A 26,585-nucleotide genomic window follows, 5' to 3' on the forward strand; every position below is an offset into this window, starting at 1 on the left:
ATCTCTCTCTGCTACCAATATGCTTTCATATCAGTGAGATTAGGGGCACTGTTCAGTTGGTCCTTATGCTTTGTCAATTCTGTGCAAAAATTAAAGTCTCTTGCATTATGCAAGAATAATTACATGAAAAAACAATTTTGTCAACTCATCAGCAAAGGACGTGCTTAGGATCTAAATTAAATTTTACCTCAAAGCATTTGCCTATGAGAAGAACAAACTTCAAACCCTCTTTAACAACAACACTTCCTATAAAGATTTCCCAATGAAACATTAAATTGACTAACCTGCTTTTCCTTTTCTACTTAAAAGATCAAAGTTTGCCAGGGAAGCTACATTTGCTAGACAAGTTCTTGACTTTGCAAAGGAAGATTTGGAGACTTCAATGCTTGGTTCACTAAAAGGAATAAGCAGTAACAATAACACTCCTTGAACATGTTATTCAAAGCCAGAAAAGCTACCACCTGTTGGGGAGCCAATTTTTATCCTCTTGGTCGTTATTTTTCTCTCTAACAGGAAGGGAAGCAATCATTAGTGAAAGTTCTGTTAGTTTTGTAAACAAGACTTTCCCAGAATTTCATTCAGATCTCCTGTGCTTTCATAAAGAGCATTGCTGAGTCATTGGAGGGAATATCTACCCATCACTACTGACAAATTCCCAATACATGCCAGCGACTAGAAGATGGAAGGCTCTGCATCCTATACCCAATTCCTCAAAGCCACCTAGTCACCTGAAAATAAAGTATTTCATCAATCACGCTATAAGACTACCTCTGCTGAAAAGCCTGTGATTGCACTCCCTTTGATTTATAGAGTATGCATTACTGTCTTTTAGTGCCTTTCACTGTGATATGACAAGGCCCCACATGGAGCTAGTAAAGAGCATTAAATGAACAAGAACAGTGAGATTTGTGGTATCCCTAGGGGCCAAAATCTTCATATGACCCTTCTTCTGCCCTTTAGTATTTGAGCTCTGACATCTTGACAACTTTAATAGATACCCAAGAGGCAGAACAAGAAAGGAAGATCTTCGTAGTCCATCTTGTCTTTTTTAAATGCTGAGGGATATTAAAACAGTGAAGCAGAAATACTTTGGGCAAAGAGAAACAGGTAACAAGACAGGACTTTAAAGCAAAATAGTAGTGTATAGATAGTGACACAAGAAAAACATCAAGAAATCCAGATAGCAATTACCCTGTCCATATCAATTTCGTAACACAAAAAAATCAAAAGCTTTGATTTATAATTTCCAAGGTTAAGTCTCAATTACATCTCTTGGGCTTTCATTTCCTGCTTACAAATTACCTCTGAATTGTATTTAATATACAAGACATGCCTTATAATTGGCCTATTGTCAAAATATAGCTTCATAAACATTCTGGATTAAGCAAATAAAAGCAGTAACAGAAAACATGGAAAATAAAAATCCTGTCCTGTAGAAACTAGCATTATCCATAGTTAATGATGATAAATATATAAACACCAGCATCTATCTTTAATCACTAAGTACTTTAGAAAAATTGTGACCGAGCACTATTGCAATTAAATTAATAGAAATGTAGTAACTGAGTTTAAGGGGATCAGAGAATGCCTTTTCAAAATGCAAGATAAACAACATAGAAGGTTTGTTTTAACCACCAGTAAATATATAGATCACTTCCACAGAGAAATGTGATCCTTGTTTTACAGATGCCATTATCTCTGGGAATTCAGAACGGGAAGGAAACCATTCTTCGTAGTTGACTAAAACAATGCATGCAATTCATTCTGTGAGCACACTGGTTAACAGAAATATAAAAACTAATAATAAAAAACAACCAACAAAACCATTCTCACATCTTTTCCCTCCACCCACAGACCTTTAGAGAGAATTAGAGATGAGAGGAGGTTACTCACCGTTGAGGAGTCACCGCTTCCGGTCTCAAGCGTAGCTCCCTCAGCACAGGTGGGTGGGTGGGTAGAAAGTTGACTAGCCCTGCCCCCATCTATGACATCGCACTCTACCTCATAAAAGGTAGTGAAAGTGCTCTGAACTCCAGTCTGATTTCCGAGAGATACAGAAAAGAGATAGTGAGAGAGAGAGCAAGAGAAATACTGCGCCGTAGCGTAGAGGTGAAGAGAGAGGAAAGCGTGTGCTGAAGGAGCTATGCTTGGTCAAGGAAACAGGGACTCTTCCACGATGAGTAACCCCGCTGTCTGGTGGTTCCTCTCACTTGCTCCCATAGCACAGGTTAGGCATGTAAGCCATAAAGGGTTTGGTGACCGGGAAAGGGGATGAGTTTTGGCACCTTTTGGTGAAAACCAGACAGGCTAGAAAGCTTTATCCCCATTAAAAGCTGATTGATGTCAGATTGGGCATGTATTTGGTTGATAGACTTCAGAGTAGTATTATTTTACTCTTTGGAACAGCACCTAAAAACAAAAGCACTGAAGCAAGCAGGAGAAATTCCAATGACTACAACTGGAATTACACTTGTCCACCGGTGCTGAATTTGTTCCATAAGCTTTACATAATCCAGCCCTCTGGACTCACCCTTGAATAGGGTCAGCCAGAGGGGAGGCCACCTTCAGCAGTATTTGAAGGAGGTCAGGAAATAACTGCTTTTTTCACACCGAAATTGAGGGCTGACAAACTGTGCTGAAAGAACAAGTGAGGGAAGTATAAAAATTCTGGGCATAGATTTATTTACAGAGCACACTTTAAAGTTCCAGAAAATATCAATAACATTGCAAAGAGGTGATGCTTTAAAAGACTGTACATTTTTAGACAATGAAACCCTTACAAGCTGAAGCATATGTTCTCAAACAACTTCCCAAGAAGTTTTTTGTTTGAAACTGAAGGGCTTAAACTGGGATATTCATTATAATTTATTGTAAATGGAATTTTTATCATCCAAATTCTGGAAAAGCAGGTTTGAGAGTAAACATAATTGCTTGTATTATCCATTGGGATGTTCTTAATAACCTAGATGTGTACTGGAAAAAAAAAAAAAAGAAGAAGAAAAAAAGAAGTATATGCTGCTAGGCTTAACTCCATTAAATAAAACTGCTTGGAAAATGTGCAACTTTCATGTACCAGTAAAGAGTGCTAGCGTAAGATTCTATCTTTTGGAAGATGAAAAATGAATGCTCCTTAAATCTCTCTCAAAGAGTATGTTTTAAAAGCACACAGGGTTAACATTGACCTTTTCCCGTAGGCTTTTTGTTGCTACAAGGATCATGTAAACTGTAATCTAATCATGATTATTTTTTCAGTCTTAGTAATGATTAATGTGTACTCCTTGCTTTATTTGTGTGCTCTCCGTTTCTGCTATCAAAAAAAGAAAGTGTGTGACTAATGTTTGGTACTAGTCACTTCCCCTAACAGAGGTCAGGTGTTTTCTTTTTTCTTGACCTTCAAAGCTTTTATCACAATCTAGTCCTGCAGTATCTGCAGATGCTTCTTTAAAGCAGTGTATTTGTGAATTTAAAAACTCAATTGGCTAGTCCAGTTGACTAAATGAAGAGTTATTGTGATTGTTAGAGATGATTTATAACCTCAGAAACACAATGCAAAACTAAGCTGTAGCTGAGTAATGCAAAGTGATGATAGTGCTGTGAAAATCAGTTCAGAATTGAATTAAACATATGTTTAACTGATTTCTTGTTACATGGTCTTGATTTCAAGCCATTTGTCTATGAAGATAGAGGGGACACCTCTGATGCCCTTTTTATATAGGAATAGATTATGATATGCCATTCTAAACAGCATGACAAAAGGCTTTCTACTATATGGTCTACTTTCCAATTTCCAACATGTATTTCTACTAGTCTGCCAAAGAGAAAAGAAGATTTGAACTTTTAAAGCTTCTTATGGTAATATGTACTATGTAGAATTTAGTTAACTCACAGTTTTGGTATCCTATGACCTGACTATTGCACCACAGTTGTTTTTGCCAAATAAAGTAGGAATATATTTTGAACTCCTGTGACTACCAGGCCTTAAGAAGCCTCTAAGCAAGCTTGGTCATTTTGATTAAGAGAAAGATGTTCACAGGCTATGTCCTTAAATATGAAAAATATTACATTTGTAGTAGCAGTTCTGAGAGCTCCCAAAGAGAAATAAGTTGTCTTTTATTGGAATAGAAACACATGAATGTAGCACAATTAACTTCTGGAAGACTGAGGATGGACAAGGATAATTTCCAGTAGCAACACAAGAAATGTGGTAGATTTGATCATGATAATGAGAAAACAGTTCAATAGACTAGGTAGCAGATAATATCCAAGATGGTATTTTGGGCTAGCACTGCTTACATCTGAAATTTTGTTTTGGCCTACTTAGTATAACTGTAGTTGATAACAAGAAAATTAAGGGAAGAGCAAAAAAGATAAGACTGATTTGTGAACATACAATAGGATGCATTGCTTGCCTAAACAGTGAACAAAAGCAGAGAAAGCATATACCTAACTGAAAACATTTTAAAAATATATCTACATGCAAGGAAGGAAGGCAATCTTCCAAGTCTTCCAAGGAATATACTAAGATTAATTAAATGAACGCAAAGAGACAGTAAATGAAGACTTTGATATTTTTTTGTTAAGAGAAGCCCAACTGCATAAGAAAGCTATGTAAAATCACTTGCACCCAGGCACTAGCAATCAAGGAGAAAAAACGGGTCCACGCTCAGTTTGACATCAAAGATTTGTTGGACAAAAAGAAAAAGCACTTTATTTCTTGCTTAAAAAGATGAACAGATGATTAGGAACGGACAGGAACTGTCAAGGCACCAGTGGCTGCCATGTATGAAGTTTGAATACAGCAAGTTTGTGAAAAACTGAGAAGATTACCAAATGCTCAAATGCATTCCATGTTCTATGGGTAAAGACCTAAGGTAAAGACATTTTACCTACAGAAGGTAAAAATGGATGTATCTTAAGAAACAACTTTAAAAGGGCATACCAAAATGCCAGCTGACACATACCATAAAAGTTTGAGACCCTAACACAGACACGCATCTGACCCGAAGACATCCTCTTGTTGTAGTGGATCAGTTTGATGGGTCAATAGCTAAACCTTACTTGCTCGTTACCTGTCATCGCCAAGGAATGGTGAAATGTATAACATCCCATCTGACTCAATAAAACTGTAACTTAACTGGTGTTTTGACATGGGCAATGCAGATATGAAAAAGGATGATAATGTTTCTGCAGAATTTTGGATCAGAAACTGATGCTCTAACTCAGTTTTATAGAATTCTAATTTGGTCTTTGATGGGATTTAGGACAAAAAGCCTGTATGCTTTGCCTCATTTTCTGATGATACTACTAGTTATCTAGTAGCCTAGTTCATAAGGTTTTTTTGATGATGTATTGGGTAAAATCAGAAAAAAAAAAACTAGAAAAAAATACTAGTTAGTTTTTCACTTTGACTCCATATCAATGTTTTGAACACATTATAAAAAATAAAACTTCTTTGTTGATGAAGCTGCTTATCAGTTAATTAAGATTAATGATGTGATGTGAGAACAGACATTTTTTCCTTTTCTTCTATAAGGTTCATAAATAATAATGGTAATAATAACAGCAAAAATAGTATGTTCAAAGTGTGGAGGAAGCATTTCAGAGGTAAAAGATACAAGGCAACTGTTAGCCTTCCTATCTCAGTCTGATCCCTTCTTAAAGGTTACTATGGCCTCCTGCATTTAATGGAAATATGTTCCTATCATGAGTTTTATTAAGTCCTTTGTTGTAAGCTGTTTTGTTCAGTATTTGAAAGTAATTCCACTCAGGCTGGGAAAACCTGTTGATGTTTTCCCTTGAGGGTACGTCTTCTTGTCTGAGAGTGTTTCTATGTGTGTGTTACTCATTTGCAACTCAGGTTGTCAAGAACTATAATTAAAGTGAAAGAAACTGATGGGTCTGAACTGAAGTTGTTGTTCTTTTAATATCTGCAAAAGCATCATCTGATAGTACTTTAGAAGTGAGATTAAGTCCCACCACTATTCAAACGAGGAAGTGAAATAATTGTGAGAGCTAAAAGATGTACTTCTGCAAAAGAAACAGGGTCTAAAATTTCCTATTTTGTGTTAAATTTGTCGATATCTAAATTCATTTCTCCAAATTCCCACGTGAGAAAAAAAAATAATAAATATATTTAGATATAAAAAAAACCTGATTTTTATTTAAAGCCACAGGGTATACTTATTAGCAAATCTGTGCTGTGAACTAAGGAAGTCAACTGCAAATGCCAAGGGAGAAATGATTCTTATTTAATACAAAATGGTGAAACTTGTTGGAAACCACCTCCTTTAAAGGAAGTAAGACAGAATAGGAAAGGAATGTGAGATACCAAAGAAGTCTTCTCTTTCCTTATAGCAATTTTTATAGGCATAGTCCTTCAGGACCATACCTTAGGGAATGTTACAGTGGTCTCTAGGCCTTGTTAATTATTTCAGGGCTGGTGCAGTTTGTATCAGAAAGCCAATTTCCTCATATTCCCAGTTACTTCCCTTATCATTTAACATGACCTGGAATAGAGAAACTAGTTGGACTGAAGCCATAGATGTTGCAGTAGCAGATGAGCTTTGGATTTTAGAGTGGTTAGTATTTTTAAAATAAATACAGTATGTAATGAAGTATATACATTAGTATTTCTGTGAAATCTAAAATCTCTTTCTATAATCAAATTTGTTTCAAGCCTTAATCTTGAATTTTTAATACTTTGCTTTGTTCTCATGGAATTAAATGGCTTAACATTATTTGGTATTAGAAATGCTTTTCTTTACAGAGAACTCTTCTAATGAGGAATTTCAGTAAATGTAATCTTCAGAAATTCATGAATATTTGTTACCTGATAAAGCACAAGAACATGTTACCTGTAGCTAAAATGCTTCTTAATAAGGATAAAAGTCTGACCTGTCAAAATTTTAACCTACTAAATGTAGACATATAAAGGGTGTGTATATTTCTTGTTTCCTTGAATATATTCTAATAAAAATAAGTGGAGTGTGATTTTGCTTCACAAATGAACTTGTAGATAACATCTTTCTGTTTATGCAGGATATAGTGCTTCATATTTATGTGTATGTGTGTATATATGTGCATTTATATACAATCAGATATTTTCTCTTAGTGCATATGTTGCTGCAAATTCTTGTTTTAAAAAAATGTATCTTCAAAAGAACTGAGATTGTTTCATAAATATATTTTCTTGTTCAGTTTTTCAGATGTGTTAACCTGCATTCATCTACTTTTTCTTACATTATACCTTTCCTTTCCATACACTCTGCCCACCACCAAGCCACCTTTACTCAGCTGCTTTGAAGAAATAATGACAATATTCATATGAAATAAGAAAATCTGTCTTTCAAAAGTCTTTTCTGCTATTATGTATGTGGATCATACCTATGATCCACCAGATGCCGAAAATTCAGGGTTTATCCAACTCTACAATCCAGCAGCAGTTATAAAGGCAAAACCATGTAAGCTCAAAGACATAAATAAGATCCTATGGGATCTCCCTCTTAGCTGAATCCCAACACCATACAAATTTCACTTGACGGAGACCTCTGGAGATCTCTTGCACAACTTCCCACTTGAAATGAGTTGATTGCCAACATGAGATCATCAGCTGCTGCATAGTCTACCTGGGGATTGAAAACCTCCAAAGACAGCATTTGCACAAATTCTCTGGGCCATGCTATGTGGGAAAGGAATGCACAGGGAGCTTTGTGCTGTTTCACACGTCCCTGAGTTAGAGATAACGAGGAAAACAGCAGTAGAACCAAAAACTTGAGCAAGGTTGAGATAAAGTAAATTGGCTACAGTGTTAAAGATGAGCTTTGGGCAGTGGCCAATTGCTGGCTGGCTCAAGGCGCGTGTCTGAGGGTCTCTAACCAATTGTAAGTCAGATTCGGGCATGTGGACAGTGCGTGGGGGAAAGTATATGTAGTAGTGAAAAAGGGCAATAAAGGTCTCCTGTTCAAGAGCCATCGGGAGTCTGTGTCGTGCATCCCTTCAATGCTACTTTTACTAAGAAGCAATAGGTAAGCTTCATCTAAGGAACTAAACCTTTGCTATTGTTACCTATTTGGAAGAGGTATTGTTAGCTGGATTTAAAGCCACTATATAAATCTATTTATGATTTTCTTTTTCCTATTCACCTTTGAGCTGCAGAGAGTAATTAAAACTTTTTCACTGTTTCAACTTTCAGAAAGCCCTAAGACAGTGTTTCCATAAAATACATCATATATAGTGAATATATGACCATGAGGTATTTTATCAGCACTCATTTTGATTAACCAGCATAACTCACTGATGTCTTTGTCCTTTAGGGGTAGTAAATTGACTCAGTGTCAGGATGATAAATTTTTTTATGTTACCAAATCATTGTGTAGTCCCTTTCTTGGACAGTGCATAGAGGGATACAGCCTGTTGCCAGCATGAGTTGGAGACTCCTGTATCAGTCACAAATAGAAAAACTAAAAAAAAATGTTCCAAATAACGGTTAAACAAAGCCTTCATATTGCTGAAATGTGTTTCATACAGCAAAGTATTTTGGAACACAGTACACTTCCTATGGTTTTATTTTACCTTCTCATACATTAGTAAATCTGCGAACATTCAAACACAAATGCAGAGGTTACTTAAATATATGTAATTTATCCCAAAAGGTACAGGTGACACATCTCCCTGTATTTTTCACTTTCATTTCTTCCAAAGAAGATGACATGAGCTACAGCCAAAAACACAACGTAAATCAAGGTCCTTCACTTTCCCCATCTAGCCTGAGCATTCCTGTCCTGGAAGCTATCCTTTTACAGTGGTACCCTCAGAGACGGAATACGGATGCTAGAATTTTATTTTCTGTCCTTGCTTGTTCTACTGGGAGTAATAGGAGAGTAGAGATTACTGTAGAGCCCAGTCAGCTTTCTTGTCCTGACTTTACATCAGTCCTTTCCCTCCACTGCAACTCCTTGATTTCATATTCCTATTTATTCGTTGTTTTCTTGCCTTGATCCTTTTGTATCACCTAGTTCAGGTTTCCTGGCTTATTTCCTTATTATCTCTAAGTTATTTCCTTTACCCAATGTTCCCATTCCAGAACTCAATACAGAACTCCTTTCCACCAACGCCTCCTGAACAAATCTCTTCCCATCAATTCCATATCATGTAACTTTATTTTCACAGCAAGAGTGTACACTTATTTTTATGTGATTGTATGTATATATACACACAAGTAGTTTCTGATGTGCTTCCATGTTAAATAATCTCCAACTAGAATACTGAGAGTAAAATTAAAAATTTTTGTGAGTTTATAGGAAACCACTGCTGCAGGTAACACCATTCATGTTTGCTAATTCACTTTTTTGTCATTCTAACTTCTTACTACAATCTTGTGGATGAAGCAATGCATAAAAGTGAAAAGTGAGAGAGGAGAGGAGAGGAGAGGAGAGGAGAGGAGAGGAGAGGAGAGGAGAGGAGAGGAGAGAAGAGGAGAGGAGAGGAGAGGAGAGGAGAGGAGAGGAGAGGAGAGGAGAGGAGAGGAGAGGAGAGGAGAGGAGAGGAGAGGAGAGGAGAGGAGAGGAGAGGAGAGGAGAGGAGAGGAGAGGAGAGGAGAGGAGAGGAGAGGAGAGGAGAGGAGAGGAGAGGAGAGGAGAGGAGAAAATTTCTATAGTGACATCTATTAATCTTTAACTGCTGCTAGGAAAAGTATAGTTTAAAAAGTCGGTTATATATGTATTCCCTTTCAACACACATTTTTTTTTGAAAAACTATATGCCTTAGCTTACGTGTTTTCTATTGAAAACACTGACAGTCTGCCAGTGCAAGCAGCCCAGCCCAGAAACATATAAACACTCCTGTCTGTCAGGTTGTGTCTGTGATTTTACTTCATGTAGCATTCTGTTACAACTCAATAGTAAGACCTATTCTGTTGCAAGCTAAATAACAGAAATAACTTTTTTGTGTTCCTGAGAATCTCAAATAAAAGGAACCTCACAGTTTTGGCAATTTACCAACTCACCCTTCAGCAAACTTTCTTTTACATAAAAGCTCAATTCTTACCTGATTCAGGAAGAATTAAATTACTTTATTTACCAAACTTGAAAACCACATTTTTTCTATAATCTTGCAAATTTTAAATGCAAAGATTCTCTCTGATTAATTACTTGAAAACAAAGATAAATAAAATAAAATAAAATAAAATAAAATAAAATAAAATAAAATAAAATAAAATAAAATAAAATAATGAAAATAAAACCAGAAAGGCCTTCTAATGCAATGAAATGAAATACCATGTCAGTGGCTCTTAAGTAACTACTTATGCACAGGCTCTTACTCCAAATTCAATGAGGGATGGCGTTATTTGCTTTTAATAGGTGAATTCGAGTTACCTGACTTTTCTATGAGTCTATACAGTTCATAAGTAGCAACTTGATACTTCACAGTCCATCTGCATAACAACAGCACAGGGTAGTTGAGGGAAATTCAGACTTAAATGAAAGAAAGGGATGCCATTTAAGCGATTTTGTATCACTAGATTTAGGAGCGATAGGCAGAACTGATAAGCAAGCTATCCACCAGCTCATCTGAAGTAATTACCGGATGCACACTGTTATTCTGTGATAAATAACAAGTCTTTTTTTTTTTTTTTTTTAGTTTGATGAGAACTACCTATTTCCAGTTACCTCGCTTTCATCACCAATCAAGAATAAACGTAGAGACAATTATTTAGCATTATCTAAAGTGTTAATATTTTCATGTATTCATCCTCCCAGATCAAGTGTTATGAAAATTTTCATACTGTCCCATCCTCATACACCAACTTGTGCCACCTAAGACAAAGTTATTTGGGTAGCTCTAGCATTTTTACCTTTTTTATTACCCCAAAGTCTTCACTTAGGTCACCAGCCAGAACTCCTAGAGGAAGTCATAACCTTAGTAGACCTGTCTTGTATCTTCAAATCTTTTAAGAATCCTTCTCTTAGCCTCATAGCTGAGCCTGTTATGCTAATATTAATTGGCTCTTGAAAATAATTGGAAATTGGACACAACTAAAGTATGAGTTTAAAGTGTGCCACAGCTATTGATTCAGTATTTTTGGACTGTATTCAAAGGTACATGGCTGTTACTCTGTATGACACTGCATTTCTATCTGGCTTAGGAGTTTAGGATTCTACAGGCAAATTTTCCAATAACAGGGCTGATTATGTCTGTAGAGTTCTAAATCAAAACTGAAAATTATAGGAGGTTGTGTTAGATAGGTGATTTTCTTAGATTTTGTTCAGAAGAATCCTGTTAGAAGCAAAGCTACTAACATAAATAAGAATTAAAAAAAAAAAATGCAAGCTCTTAGTGTAAATGGATAGTAGGTAAATGAACTGATCAGCTTCAGAGCAGCAGTAAAGAGATAAGTGGATATTTATTCTAGGGTAAAAAATGAATATATAGATATTTTATTGTAATGGTCTAGTTAATGAGTGTCAGACAGGAATACTAAACATAAAGCAGCCTTAGAGTTAGAAATCTGAATCTTCATCCAAATGCAAACATCACGGTTCAGACGGACTCTATTCAACAAAAGTAACTACCACAAAAGCCTATCTATTAGCATAAGCTAAGGATATGTAAATAACATTTACTTCATTGAGAGCAGCATATGCTCAGCACCTCAGAGAAATCATTCCAATACAATGGTGCAACTGATTATAAAGCAAGTATACACTGCATTAAATAAACTGAGGCAAAAAGCAAACAAAAAAACAAAAAACTTTGATGTGATTTTAGTCTGTGATTATATTAACAGAGGTGGTTTATTTTTAGAGGGGAATTAGAAATTGAATATTCAAATATAAAATTACAGAAACATGTATCTGTTTATGGACCGAGGCCACAGAGACTTTTACCAGGAACAAAGATAACGCCTGAAGACATTTTTTTAAATCTTTTTCATTTTTAAAATATTAATTTCTTTTTATGTTTATCAAGCTTCTGCTTCTCCATTTTCTTTACTTTATTCCCCATAGTCTTACAGTTTACAAGGTTCCTCACTGAAGAACAGATATTACATATTTTATTTTATTTTATTTTATTTTATTTATTTCATTTCATTTCATTTTATTTCATTTTATTTCATTTTATTTTATGTTATTTTTCAATACTCAATTGGAATCAATACTTAAGATTTTCACCTTGCAACATAAAGGGCCTAATCAACACATAGTATAAATTGACTTTCCTCTGTTAACATTAATGAGATTAAGCTGATTTATGCTAACTCTCCATTGCTACATATGTTATCTGGGGAAAATACGTTTGCTAAGTGCATGAAGGGAATTTAAAGGGAAAGATCAAAGGACAGAAAGAACAGTGAGAAAGGGAACGGGAGAAAGAAAGTGGAAAAAGCAACAGTGGGTTATTTCCTTTACTGAAGTAATTTCCACTTCAGAAGTTTGACATTTGCTTACTTTTTGACCTGTTCTTCTATTTGCAGCAAAGTCTATGATGAGCCCTTTCATATGCTGTATATGCTATGCTAGTCTCATAACAGTCTACAGAGGAAAAAGCAAAGCAGATCAGCTGTATGATTATTACCAGAGATAAACCATACAGAACTACTGACTTGGAAAAAGAGAGAAGAGAAGAGAGAAGGAGAGAAGGAGAGAAGAGAAGGAGGGAAGGAGAGAAGAAGGAGAGAAGGAGAGAAGGAGAGAAGGAGAGAAGGAGAGAAGGAGAGAGGGGAGAGGGGAGAGGGGGGAGGGGGGAGGGGGGAGGGGGGAGGGGAGAGGGGAGAGGGGAGAGGGGAGAGGGGAGGGGAGGGGAGGGGAGGGGAGGGGAGGGGAGGAGAGGAGAGGAGAGGAGAGGAGAGGAGAGGAGAGGAGAGGAGAGGAGAGGAGAGGAGAGGAGAGGAGAGGAGAGGAGAGGAGAGGAGAGGAGAGGAGAGGAGAGGAGAGGAGAGGAGAGGAGAGGAGAGGAGAGGAGAGGAGAGGAGAGGAGAGGAGAGGAGAGGAGAGGAGAGGAGAGGAGAGGAGAGGAGAGGAGAGGAGAGGAGAGGAGAGGAGAGGAGAGGAGAGGTCACCAAAAGATACATAGCACATTATATATTATAAACATGGCATGTTTGAAGTTGTTGCAACACGTTTTCCCCTGACAGATTAAAACTGTAATAGCTGTGTGGTGTCTTACACCTGTCATTTAGGTTTTAATTGGTTTTATACCTCTTTCCTTTTTACATAAATATACATGTGCCCATACATACATACGAATGCATTATTTTCATTTATAAATACTGATTAATACTCATAATAATGCAAAAATTCAAGCAGAGATTATAGTCTTCATAATTGTTCTGAATCACAACTCATCTTTAGGATCAATCTGAATTTTATTGTGATTCTTTGTAAATGCAGTAGTAAATTACTGTATGGTAATAATCACCCTGGTTCTTGGTATTTACATCAAAATACTTTTAAATATAGTGCATTCACATAAACTTACTTCGATAGTCGTAGTTTTAAAGGAAGCTTTAACTCTGGATTTCTATTGTACTTCTAGCACTGTACTGTATGCAAGTTGCCAAATAATGGTATTTCATTTAAATGCAAATAAAATACTGTTTATTTGTAATTGGCTATCCAAGAGAAAATGAAGAAGATGGAAGCAGAAGCGGCAAGTAGACAAGCAGATGTAGATGTGCACTTGGATACCAGATATCTGGATAGCAAAGGAGCATACAGTAGCCAGCACCTTGAAGATAAACAGCTTGGAAAACACTCTGAGGAAAGCACTGTACTAACGGTGTTATTGCAGATAACGAGATAACATTATCAAAAAGGGATGCACAGCATCAAACTCTCTACATCGTCTCCTGTTCAGAGCAACAGGAGAAGAAGCAAACCGGGCCATCTTAAACATTTCTGTATGTCAACATTACTGAGTCTTCGGAAGAGACTCAAATAATTTGTGGTTGAAGCTAGTTTTGCCTTGTCTGCAACTGAGTGTAAAAACCCAACCAAACAGAAACACAATGGTGATGAAGCCTGGTAAGCAGCAGATGCTAACAATGCCAGACTGGAAATGAAGTCAAGCGGTTCGGCCACTTAAATTTCACAACGGATGGTGATGTTCCAATAACAAATAGATGCTAGAGATTCACAATGGCTTATTCAGCATCCACATACACTGAATAAAGAGACTCAAAAAAGAAACACACACAACCACAAAAGCCAAGCTGGTAGAAGCACTGATTCAGATAACTGTAATAGATAGATGAATATGAAAATTTAATGGCTATGAAAAGCTCGACCCAGATGGCAGTAGGTAAGAAAAGATCATAGCGTTTACTATGTAGCATAGCTGTCAGTGATATAAGGACAGATCACTCCATTAATTCCAGGAAAATGGAAGAGGATTTTCCATTGCTGTGGGAAGACTGAGGTGTTAAAATTACATAAGTACGTACGTCAAGAAGTGAAGACCAATTGCAGGACAGACACAGGAACATTTAAGCAGCTCCTTTTAGGATTTCAGAATGGTGGATCCAAGAAAGCCTGGCAAATGTTTAAGACCTTCCACAGTGCTTAGCAAAAAATCATAATGTTATATAGTTGAGAACATTTGTTCTGACTTCTGATATGTTTGAGGAAGGCCAGTGATTTCACTGGGGAATCTTATGGATGAAATGATGGGCACAGGTTGTCCTAACGATCTTCGTACTTAATTGGGCTTAAACAATTAAAGGGTGCTTTTTCAAAACAGCTTTTGAAAACAAACTTGTTTTGAGTATGTTGGGTATCACAAACCACCACCATTTTAAAAACATTTATGCATTTACATACATATGGTCTGTATTTGAGCTTGAAGATAGCAAAGGTATCATGGGGCTAATACTAGGGTGATTAGTTAAAAGAACAAACCAATAATTATTTTTTTTAATCTTTTTTGAAGAGCATTAATCACTACTACTTGGTTCTAGAAATATCTCAGAAGTACAGAGTACAGCGTTAGGAGAAGGAAAGAAAAAATAGTTTAAAAAACACAGAAAACTCATTATTTATATGAGCTCTGCTGCACCTTACTGACTTTATTTCTAAAAATGATTGTAAGTAAAATGTTTCTAGTATTCATTGGAAATAAATAACAGAATGGGAAAAGGTATATAATCATTGGGCTGGGCAATTGTATTTGAAAACAGCACGTGCATCAAAAATTAAAATATTTTGCTGGCCTTCCAAGAGTTTTTGCTAAACCTAGTGTGCATTGGAACCTGAGTGAATGAAATCCCATTAGTCATCACCATCTTAACAATATGCACTTCATACAAAGCTAGCTTCTGCACAGAGGAAGGAAATTACCAGTAGTAACAAAGGAAAGAAGATTTATAATGAGCAAATATACAAAAGCTCCAAATAATTATAATATTCACAGCTTGGCAATGACTTACTAGGCTATGAAATTACTTTTCTTTTGGAAGAATGAAGATTTTACAAGGTTTCTATAAACAAAGGGTAATTGGAAAAATCAATTGCTTTACGCAAGTTATTGTAAGGTCTGGAAACGGTGATAAAATTTTAAAACGACTGTTCATGAATCACTGTATTTTTGTTTTATACATTACTGTCATCAAAAATGCTCCATTTTAAGTACTGCAATGGGAAGCATAAATGGCTAAATACAAATACCAGCTTACCCCTGATACAATAAGTTCTCCTCCCAGGTTTTGAACTTCTGCCTTCACTTTGCTGCAGATATTAAGTTGGTGGCAGTAGAGGGCAATGCGCTGTAGGTAGGCTAGCAGATCCTGTTTGCAGGCTGAGTCAGGGCACTGCAGACAGAAGAAATATTTGATTAAATATAGCTGAGTTTATATGCTTATTACAGAGAGAGGTAATCAAAGGAGATAGCGGCAATACGTGTATGATATTAGGTGGCCCATTTCTCTTTGTCCTTCTCTAAGATAACTTGCTGAAACACAAAAATTAAACTACCTTTCATTGAAGTCAACCTTATGAATCGTAACCTGAAGATGCTCCTTAAGTTTTTTGTAAAAAGGAAAACCTCTCAATCAGCCACTAATGAAAGACAAAGGAAATAACATGATTGCTATGTTTTGTGGAGAGGTTTAGTTTTGAGGATATCAGTTTGTACAGAGCAGAGGAATCTGTTGAGTAGGCAAAAGACCATATTTGATCTGAAACTCCAGGTATCAGGGTGCCTGCTAGGTACCATGGTTAAGATGCAATAGGGACCATTTCCAATTGATTACATCCACTCTACTGCCAACTGCTGACTGTCATGCCAGCTTGCCTGGCATTTGTGCAGACTTTCAGGGGACACAGCTCTGCTTCAGACTTTGCAGAAGCCAGGGCCCTTACTGACATATTAAGTACTCAAGAGGTAGATGCGAGTCTGCGTGGTTTAAATATCGGCAAATTTGGCAAGCTTATTGTTAATGCCTAAATACCTTAGTCTGTGCCAGAAGGAAACAATTTACCAAACTATAAATGAGATATTACACAGTGTCTCTGGAGATAACATCAGTCTTGCAGCCCTTCTTAAGAATACAATGAGCTAAACTGGTCTCTCTGCATGTCTAAGGGATAGCTTTTCATACTAGGTGGAAAGCTATCTACAGTCCTGTACCATTTTGAACACCGTGTGCTATCAATCATGTGTTAATACAAATTACATTAGGTCAAACACAGCAGACTTAATGAAGGTTTCATAACAAATACAACTAGAAAAGGCTCAAGTGTAATTTATTTATGGTCTTTGGGACACTTAACAGAAACGGCATCATCCCCCACAATATCAACAGTATAGTAAACAACGCTCTTATAATTAATATTCTTGGTCGTGCCCTAGAGAACAGGCCCCAGTAATTCACTCTGATTAAAAAGAGCTAAAAGGGCCCACTGCTAACAGCATGTCTCCAGTATACTTATCAGGGCTATCTAATAAAGTCTGACTGACAATGATCTTTGAATGTATTGCTTGGAAATCAAAGATTTAGGGACTTCCAAATTCATTTTTTAGCATCTTAAAAAGTTTACACTCAGTTTTTCATGTGTAGGGTGAAATATTATCAGAGCACTTCAACAAAACTTGATAGAATTAAACACACATGGGTCAAAAGCATCACAAGTCTTGACTTGAGATGACTGTTCTATCCCCAATACCTAATGCCAGCACGGAACGAGTTTGAGGTGAAATAGTTGAAATAGTTACATATAGTATCGTTACAGTCCTGAAAGCAGTCACTTGCTTTTTCATCTCCCTTTAAAACTAACAATATACAAAGCTGGAGGTTCACTGTGGCAGTTAGATTGAATCTGTTCCATACTTGCGACAATGCTATAATGCCTCTCTTTCTCATACAGTTGCCATATCTTTAAGGCATGAATCCCTGAGAGACCTCTTCTCCCTACTGGCAGCAATTTAATAAAGAAATATTTACCCTACTCTTGAAGTCTATGAACTGAAAGAAATGAACTTTAAAGTAATACCTCTAGAGAGCTGACAAGGCTTTAAATACAAGTACCTCGGAGCAAATGAAACTGTAAGATCTCTCTCACTGGAACAGTAATTAAAAATGCAACTGTCCATAAAATGCTTATATTGCATGAGCATCTCCAAAGTTCTGGAAAATATCATTAAACTGCAAGCATTAAAACAAACACTTCATTCTCATGGTGATTTTACTGTTTATTATTAAAGTGTGTATGTTACAATCATCTGAAATTTAAAATGTGACTCAAGCCCATGCACTCTAAGCACAGCATGTTTTTTTTTTACCTCAGGTTTCTTGAAAATATTCCACCTTTGCAGATATTGTAGATTAGGGATTTCATCAGCTGACAGATAGATTTCTCATTCTTACACTAAAATACACAGTTGCTACATTTGAAGGATGGGAATGGAATGAAAACCCCAAATACAAGCTTTCTGAGATTATGGAAAAACGTGCAGATTCAGGTTTCTTTCTTGCCACTCTGGATCATGTTCCCTAGCAGGATGTGTTACATGCTATTCCATGCCCCCTTGATGACAAAAAATAAATACTTATTTTGAAGAGAAAGACTAGAGGCAAGGAAGTTATAGTTCCCACTTCCAGCAAGGTTTCTGCTGATACCAGTGAAAAAAAAGAAACTGTGGGAAGATGACAAATAATGCCAATAAATATATAAGGGAAAAACTCTACAAAGAAAGTATTGTAAAACATTTTACTATTGGTGATAGAAAATCTCACTCCTTCAAAAGCTGCATAAAAAGTATTTATAGAAATGTTTCTACAAGGAGTATCTGAAGTGAGGCACCCATACTCATAATTAGGTGGTACTATGAGGTTTTCACATGAGTTTTTACAATGTTATCATCACCGAATCACCTTCTTGTTTGTTCTAGATCACTAGATGCACAAGGGTTACAGATTTTGTTGCCCAAGGCTCATTTGCTCAATGTATGCCAGCAAATCGGACATTTAAATTAGCATTAGGTGAACATGCAAAATGAAAGATGAAGGAAATCAGAATTAGTTGAACAAATAAAAGTTCTTAACCCAAATAAACCCCAATTTTTAATTTACTTCATTTCCCTATACTCTCTCATGCTTTCTACAGAGTATTCCAGGGGATTGTTAGAGAAAAAAGATTTATTTTTTATTTTTTCAAAGGGAACAAATGGTCAACTTTAATTTGCATAAATCTAAAATTAGGTACCTAGAACCAAACACCCGAATTTGAAATTTGGCTCTTGACTTTTAATACAATGCTTTCGCTTGCTATCCGATAGATAATAGAAATAGATAATCCAATAATAGATAATAGATAATAATAGATAATCCAATCTGAAAGAAAAGGTCTGAATATAGCAAATTTATTTGTATAGTTGTGAAATGAATTTGGTAATGGGACTGCGGACACAGACCCTAGAGCACAGAGCAGGGCTCTGTAAGATGAAGAACACAACACTCTGCAAAGGGCATGCAATGGAGTCAGCATATCCTGAGAAAGAAAAGTGCAATATCAAGGAACTGCTGGAAGAAAGAGCTGAAACAATATAAGAAGTCCTAGGCGTATGGCAAGGGTAACAGAGCGTCTAAGTCTACCGCTTTCATGCCAGCAAATATATTAATCTAATGATAATAGTCTCCCCAGTCCAGAAAGTGAGATTGTGGAACAATTCAGGAATTTCTGAGGTTTTAAGACTTCTTTATGACTTTTCTGAACTGCAAAAATCAAGTTAATTGCTACAGAAGAAAAGACACCCCTATCCTGAAAAATGCAACTCATTGACAGAAATTATATTCATGCTTGTTTTTGTTATTACCTGATCAGCTACCGCCCGTGCCAATTTGTCCATCCTTGATCCTGCCTCTGCAATCTTCTTGGCTGCATTAATCACATCTGATGTATTCTTCAGTGGGCCTTTACCTCTGTGAAATACAATTATGAACAGTCATGCAAGGAAGCAGTTTTAGTGATCCTGTTTGGTATTTGATTTTAAAACAGAAACATGAGTGACTTCTTAACTTATTACAAAGACACCTTTTAACTAGTTTGTATAGTACAGATTGATTAAGATATTGGTCTGCTATATTTCCTCTCTTACAAAATGCCGCATTAGCAATTTAGTTTGATGATGCCTTAAGCACATGAGCTACACTAAATGTATATGCATTTTTAAGTGCCCGTTAAGCTGACATTCTTTCTTGAGTACACAACTATTAAAAAGTATGTTATTCTCAAGCCAGTGGTTGATGTTAAGCTTGTCAAGTCTAGAACAGAATGGCACAGTTTAGAAAACCTTTTTTTTTTTAAATGTGTCATAAATCAAAGATTCTTGAAGCATAATTGTTAAATTTAAAACGTATAATTTGTTTTAAGATTGATACTATACTTTTAAGATGATGTACAAACATCTAATTTTAATCATTAGAGTTACCAACATATATTTGAAAAAAATAAAAAGTCGCTGCAGACTTGCACTGCAGTTTGTTTCAGACACAAAACTTTAATCCTGCTTATAATAACTTTTGCTACGGCCCCTGAGAATGTCTCAGTTGGAAAGAAGCTGATTTCCCTTATTTAATTACTTAATTTTGATACTATGTGGAGAGATACAGCTTTGGACAAGGCTGATGGAAAATCATAAGATCAGACTTCGGGTATTTTAACATAAAACTGAAGGTGTTTTTTCTAAGGACAACATACTATTACTTTCACATCTTTTTCATCTGTGATGTCAAGAATAACACATTTGGGGCTTATTATGGGGTTTATGTGTCACGGGTTTGGTAGCAGGGGGCAGCAGGGGTGGCCTCTGTGAGAAGTGCCTCGAAGCTGCCCCATGTCAGCTGAAACCCAGCTCCAGCCGGCTCCGAAAGGGACCTGTGGAGGGACCCCACGTGGAGCAGAGACAGAGAGTGAAAATGAAGGCCTGGTAGAGATGAAGTGTTATGGACTGACGGCAACCCTCATTCCCCATTCCCCATCAGGGGGAGGGGGTAGAAGAGTGTGAACGGGGGGGAAAGTCTTTCTGGCTTGCTTTTAGTTTCTCACTGCTCTAGTCTGTTAGTAGTAGGCGTAGGCAATAAATTATATTCATCTCCCTAATCTGAGTCTTTTTTTGCCCACGGACAGTAACTGTTGAGTGATCTCTCTGTCCTTATTCTCAACCCTAGAGCCCTTTCCCATTGTATTTTCTCCCCCTCTCCCTTTGAGGCGAGGGAGTGAGACAGTGGTGCGGTGGGTGGGGTTCAGCTGCCAGTCAGGGTGGAACTACGCACGTTGAAACATATTTCCATTTTTATCTTAGAATCATTGAATCATTAAGGTTCTTTCCATACTTTCATTTCCACTTCTAATAGATCTTGAAACACAAGTATCTAACTTCCATTGAACTTAAACTGTAACAGAAATCCTTCACAGTGACCTCATATGCTTTTACATTAATTACAGCAGCCGATTTGACTGTCAGAAATTCCATACACTTGAAAAAAATAATTCTATTTTAACACTGCTGAGGTTACAGTCAACCAACATGTATAAAAGGCTTTGTTCTGTTTTAATGGAATATATTAAACAAGTTTTTATTAAATCTGATGTAGACAGGGCTGCACTGTGGGTTTTTTTTTTTTTTTTTAATTTACTTCAAATATGCCAGTGGTTTTTCTCTCATTCTCATATTAGTTCTGTTCTTTTGATGGTAGAAAATGCAATTACAAAACTTTCAATTTGAAGCTTAATGGATCAAAGATTGTCCAGAAGGTTGCAGAAAGCATTGATATTCTGGACTGTTGCTTTAGAACATTATTTCTTCATTATGTGAAATGATGGCACTGCTTGGGCAGTTTTTCACTCTGTTTTTTGACAGAAGGATCAGAGAGCCAAAGACAAGAATAATACAAAAGGTAACTAAGACTTCTTGAAAACATCACCCTTCACAGGAGGTTCTGCACTCTCATTTGGTATACAGAAATTGTGAGTCAGCTGCCAAAAGAATAGTTGTGAAAGCACAAGCTGGGAGAAAAATGAGTAAACTGAGTGAATAATTATTCAGAAAGAAATACAGCAGTCATCTATTCAAGTGTAGGCAAACTTTCTATATATATATTTAAATTTAAAATGCATAAAAATATTTGCTGATACCTATACCAATTAACTACCCATGTAAATTAATATTATTTACATACAAATACATGTATAAGGTATGTGTAAACACTGTATTGTCACTGCAGAGACTGTTTTCTCTGAAATGGGCTGAATGCTCCAGACACAAGGTGTTTTAATCATAGTGAAAGACAAATAAAATAAAAAAAGAAGATTTTTGTCTAGTTTTATTTAATCGGATTTTGATAAATGCCATTTATAATTTTGAACTCCCATTCAGAATAAATATCAAAAAAGCTGTTATTTATTATGGTGACCTGTAATCCAAAGCATCTTGTAAAAAGTTATCCCTGGTGTGATTAATAATATGACCGTATTTAAACAAAATAATTCTGTTTACATGATATCACTACTGAATTGCCTTTTGATTCTTTGCAATTAGAAAAGAATAAGACATCAATAGAAAAAAGAAATGAAAGCAAAAAAAAATCATTACTGACAGACTACAATGAAGTATTAGATCAAAACAGTTTCATTTAATTTGATATTTTTTTAGAAAGAAGTTCAGCCTTCAAAATTATATAAATAGTTTTGCCATTATTTTTGATTGACACAAATTGTGTTGAAATGTTGAAAGTTCAGAGAGGCACATGCATTTAAATGGGTACTAAACAAAATGTCAGTTGAGTGTCTGTAAGGTCACAGACTATCTTTGCTGCTGAAATTCAAGACGATCTGCAAATAAAAAATTTGCAAATAAGGCAAAAACTTCAAGTATTCAATCCCATTTGGTGAAATATCTAGAGCAATCATGCACAGAGAACCATAGAACCCATCCCATTATGTATGACCTACGTTATCAGGCTTTGCATCCCCCAAAACACAGTGCATCATCTCAATAGGCTATAAACTGCAACAAAAAGGAAAGAAGAAGGATGTCTGAAGAACTCCTTAGCGTAAGATTATTTTGTCCTTACCTAGTAAAGTCTGTCATTTCCATCATAATCATGCACATCTGCTTTGCCAACACAATGATGTCATTACCACTGTCATCCCACTTGGCTACCTCCGCATCCAGCTTGCTCTTTTCTTGGTGGAATATCTCTACCTGCTCAGCAATTTTAGCCTTTTCCTCCTGGGGAAGCTGAGCCATGATAGCCTGGAGAAGAAAAATGGGAGAAGCTGGGCATGAAAAAAGGATGCTAGAAATACATTTATTGACTCAAACTGCATGCTCAACTTCTAGCTTCTTTTTTATGGCAGTGGAAGACGTTAAGCAAAGTCCAGTAGACATTTAGTTTTTGTTAGTACAGGCACAAACAAATTCACAGGATGTTTGTAGGTCTTCTTTTACCTTCAAAAATTTAAAAAGGATGTAATGCCACGATATACAGATTCTCCACCACTCTATAGAAGAAGATTAAGATTTAACAGCAATTATCTTTAACCTTTAGGAGAAAGAAAATGAATGAAATCTATTGGAAACGGCAGACTGAATTGCCAGCAACTCCCCCAGTCTCAATCTCTGTCAGGAATACAGCAGTTTTCTGCTTAACCCAACACTAAAATAAGCTATGACATGCAAGATAATACAATTGAAGTGAGCTGTAATGAATGTACCTTTCAATAACATTTAGTAGTCTAACTGTATCTTGGAAGATACGCAAAAAGACACTAAACGAGTTGATACTAATTTGTCTCGATATTATCAACAAAGCAGAAAATTCCCCCACCCACTTGAAAAGAAAAGCCTACAAAATTATAATAATTATTTCTGAAGATCAAATGGACACTTCCAATAATGATTTCCAAGCTGAGCTACGATTTGGCTTTAGGGCTCTCAAGACCACATTTAATGGGGTGTGACATATATTTAAGTGTCGTTACATTTTTTCTTGTTTATGTCACTTTCAATCAGCTGAAGTCTTTCTCTACATATTCTTAAAACGCTCTTGGCTTTTAAAAATTCATAATTGACCTTTTCCAAAACTGAAATTAAGAAAGGTTATAAACAGTAGATCAGAAAATGAGAAATTTGCAAGTTAATCAAATTAAAATTCAACACATGACTTTTAATTAGGCCTTATCAATGTAACTCAGCAGTTTAGAATGTTAGCATATTAGTCTTTCCATAGAAAAATGCAGTGCAAGTCAAGCTAATAAATAAATAAATAAGCTTACATATAAAACACTAAAACAGTTGAATTAACTGAAATTAAAAGAATATGATGGGAGCAGTAGAATTTGGAAAGCTGGTCTGTATGTCGTGCATGTGGTTTCTCTCAGTGGGCAGCTTCATCTGCACAGCCTTTAAATTGGTGTGCAATGTTTTAACGTTTTTATTCCAGCTGCTGATACATTTTCAAAGAAGCTATATCCTGCAGCAAACGCAGATCATATATTCAGGTTTTATTCCTACTGAAGATCAACACAAGCTTTCCCACTGAAATGCTAATAGCTTTATACAGTAAGAATATTAAACAAATCCATTACAATCCACAACTTAAAATCTAGGTTTTCTAAGGAAAAAGTTCAAATAAGATACTACTGTGCTTAGCAGACTCATTTCAATGAGTCACTCAAGACTTAAGATTGTGGATGGTGTCGCTTCTTCTTAGCATGTTTTCGTTTTATGTTTTCATCCACTTGTTGCTTCTTGTGACATACTGCATTATAAGTTACCCAGTAATGGGACTGTCTTCATAATATATTATGCTTATACAGTGTGCAGCTGATCAAAGCAGAAGGTTTTAAGTGCAGCAGTGATAATAACTGCAATAAAGGTAATACAATTTAAGACTCGTAAGTCCCTAGGTGAACTAGATTCTTTGCAAAAGTATTACTGCAGTCTGTATTTGTTTTTTAGATCAAAAAAGATGACATGATAACCAATCTTAGATGCAACCTAAAAAACAATGACTACTAAATACCAATATTACACTTCAGTACTTTTATATTTCAGACTTACTTTAGTAATCAATTAACAGAACTTTATGCTCTTTAAAATATAAAAATACCCCATAGATATTCATGTGCATCCAGAATACTCATTATAGTTCTCAGAGTAAGATATAGGTATCCAGATGTCTTTCCGCAACTCTCCCAACTTCATGCTTTTCAGTGCCAGTTCCTGGTCACCCAGCTCACTGGGATGGGACCTGCAATCACACTGGTCTTCATCCAGGTGGTGAGGTTACTAGTCATCATATCCAGGAGACCCAATAACAGACAGTGCATTTTTGTTCTTGGGATACAGTGACAGAGAACCAGCTCTTCTGGTACCTGGTATGGAATTTTTACTATCTGTATTCAATATTCAGTGAAATTAATTTAAAAAAGAAACTTCCACACATTTCATTGTATCTGTCTTGCATTCCTCCAATACCTCCAAGTAAACTTCATTTAGGTTTGCATTACCTTTCCTTTGCAGTGTCTAAAATGTTTACTTCAAGTCCTAACATACCGTGTGTCTTCCTACAACAGCTGATAACTCCTCCTTCCACGTCCTTTGAACTAATCTTTCAAACCATCATTGCCTTTTGGCCTTCGAGGTTCTCAGCCTTGCAAATCCTCTTCCAGAATTCAAGGTAAGAAGTTACCTTCCCAGCTACTAGCTTTTGTTTGAGAGAGAGGGAGAGAGAGTCTGTGTGTGTGTGTGTCTGTGAATGTGTATGCTTCTCATTTAGTTCATTATTTCACTTTCAGCAATTTCTATTACCAGAAGAAACCTGCAGAAATGTGCAAATCAGGCATGGAAATAATCCAGGTAGTTCCCAGTTCTCCAGTGATTCTCTGCTGAGAAATTCTAAGGCCTTTGTTGTTGTTGTTTAACTCTCTTTCCAGACAAACATAATTTCACGATGTCGTTTATCCCCCAAATGATACTTCTGTTATTATTATTATTATTTTAATCTGAGATGAACAGTGTGTTTAGTGAAAGGTAAACATTCATCAGAGTGGCAAAGAATCATAGAATCTATGTGTCTATCCTGGCATAATCCTGTGTCAACAAACTTCACTTCTCTGGCACCTGTGACCCCTGAAGCACTCATCAGCTTAATTTGCATTCCTTATGCACAAACTAAGGTCACAAATCACAATGAGTACAGTTCATCATGATATAATTACCCTGGTAAAATTACATTGACTCAGTAACAAATGTCTTCAATTACAATTAAATTACAGGGACTACTCCAGAGCCTAAACAGCTCTCTTTGACAAGTTTGCACACTGGGAAACATGACAAAAATAAGATTTTTCTGGATACAGTACATGGTGCCCTGATGGGATTTTTTTTTTTTTTTTAATTTCAGTTTTTAGTTTGCTGAATACTGCCACAGTTACAGCACATTCCAAACTTGCAAGGCCTCCTCCTACAGCACTAAGCAGAGCAAATAGGTGATGACAGGGTATAACCTAAGCCTAAGGAAAATCATTCAATAAACTCAGCACTTTTCAGATAGGCAAGACATGAAAAACTTTAAACACCTAGGTTAAATTACTCCTGCTATTTCTTAAGTGACCCTGAAGATCTGAAATTTGCATGTGCTTTCTGAGGCATAGCTTTTCATTTGTAGCTATACAAACAGCTTAGAACATGGGTTTTATACTCACCCTTGCACTCTGGCCAGCAATAAGTTGGTCATCTTCAGTTTGAACACTTGTTCGGCTGCGAACGTCATAATCTTCCTGCTCAAAGTCTGAATCATCTTCTAGCTCTTCAGGGGTCTAGAAAGAGAGAAAGGCAGAGAAAGCATGAGAGGGGATGACAAGCTTATAAAGGATACAAAGGTCCTATGTACAGTAAGTTCTTATTTCATCAACTATCTGCCCAGGAAACGTTGTTTCTCTTTCCTTTAATTTAACTTGTCTGCCCAAGCAGTCAAGAACTGAAATTGAATTGGCTTAAAAATTAAGTTGTTTCAACTTTAGTTTTCTTTACAAATGGCAGATATCATTACCTTGCTGCAACTTTTAAAAACTCTGTTAACATGATGA

General features: G+C 36.2%; 1 protein-coding gene across 16 annotated transcripts in view; it reads right to left on the reverse strand.

The window, feature by feature from the left end:
- CTNNA2 (catenin alpha 2) overlaps positions 1–26,585 on the reverse strand; it is a 476,933-nt gene that overhangs the window by 15,545 nt on the left and 434,803 nt on the right. For 14 of the 16 annotated variants that reach the window (XM_083835461.1, XM_083835462.1, XM_083835460.1 and 11 more), the window contains 5 exons: positions 26,202–26,315; positions 22,565–22,746; positions 19,306–19,411; positions 15,668–15,802; positions 1,894–2,037 (listed from right to left, as the gene is read on the reverse strand). In XM_083835461.1, the coding sequence (XP_083691587.1) occupies positions 1,894–2,037; positions 15,668–15,802; positions 19,306–19,411; positions 22,565–22,746; positions 26,202–26,315 (681 nt within the window). The remainder of the gene's footprint in view (positions 1–1,893; positions 2,038–15,667; positions 15,803–19,305; positions 19,412–22,564; positions 22,747–26,201; positions 26,316–26,585) is intronic. The other 2 variants (XM_083835463.1, XM_083835466.1) reach the window with 1 other exon arrangement.

The sequence above is a fragment of the Anser anser genome (assembly GCF_964211835.1).
Source record: "Anser anser genome assembly, chromosome: 4".
Taxonomy (NCBI): Eukaryota; Metazoa; Chordata; class Aves; order Anseriformes; family Anatidae; genus Anser; species Anser anser.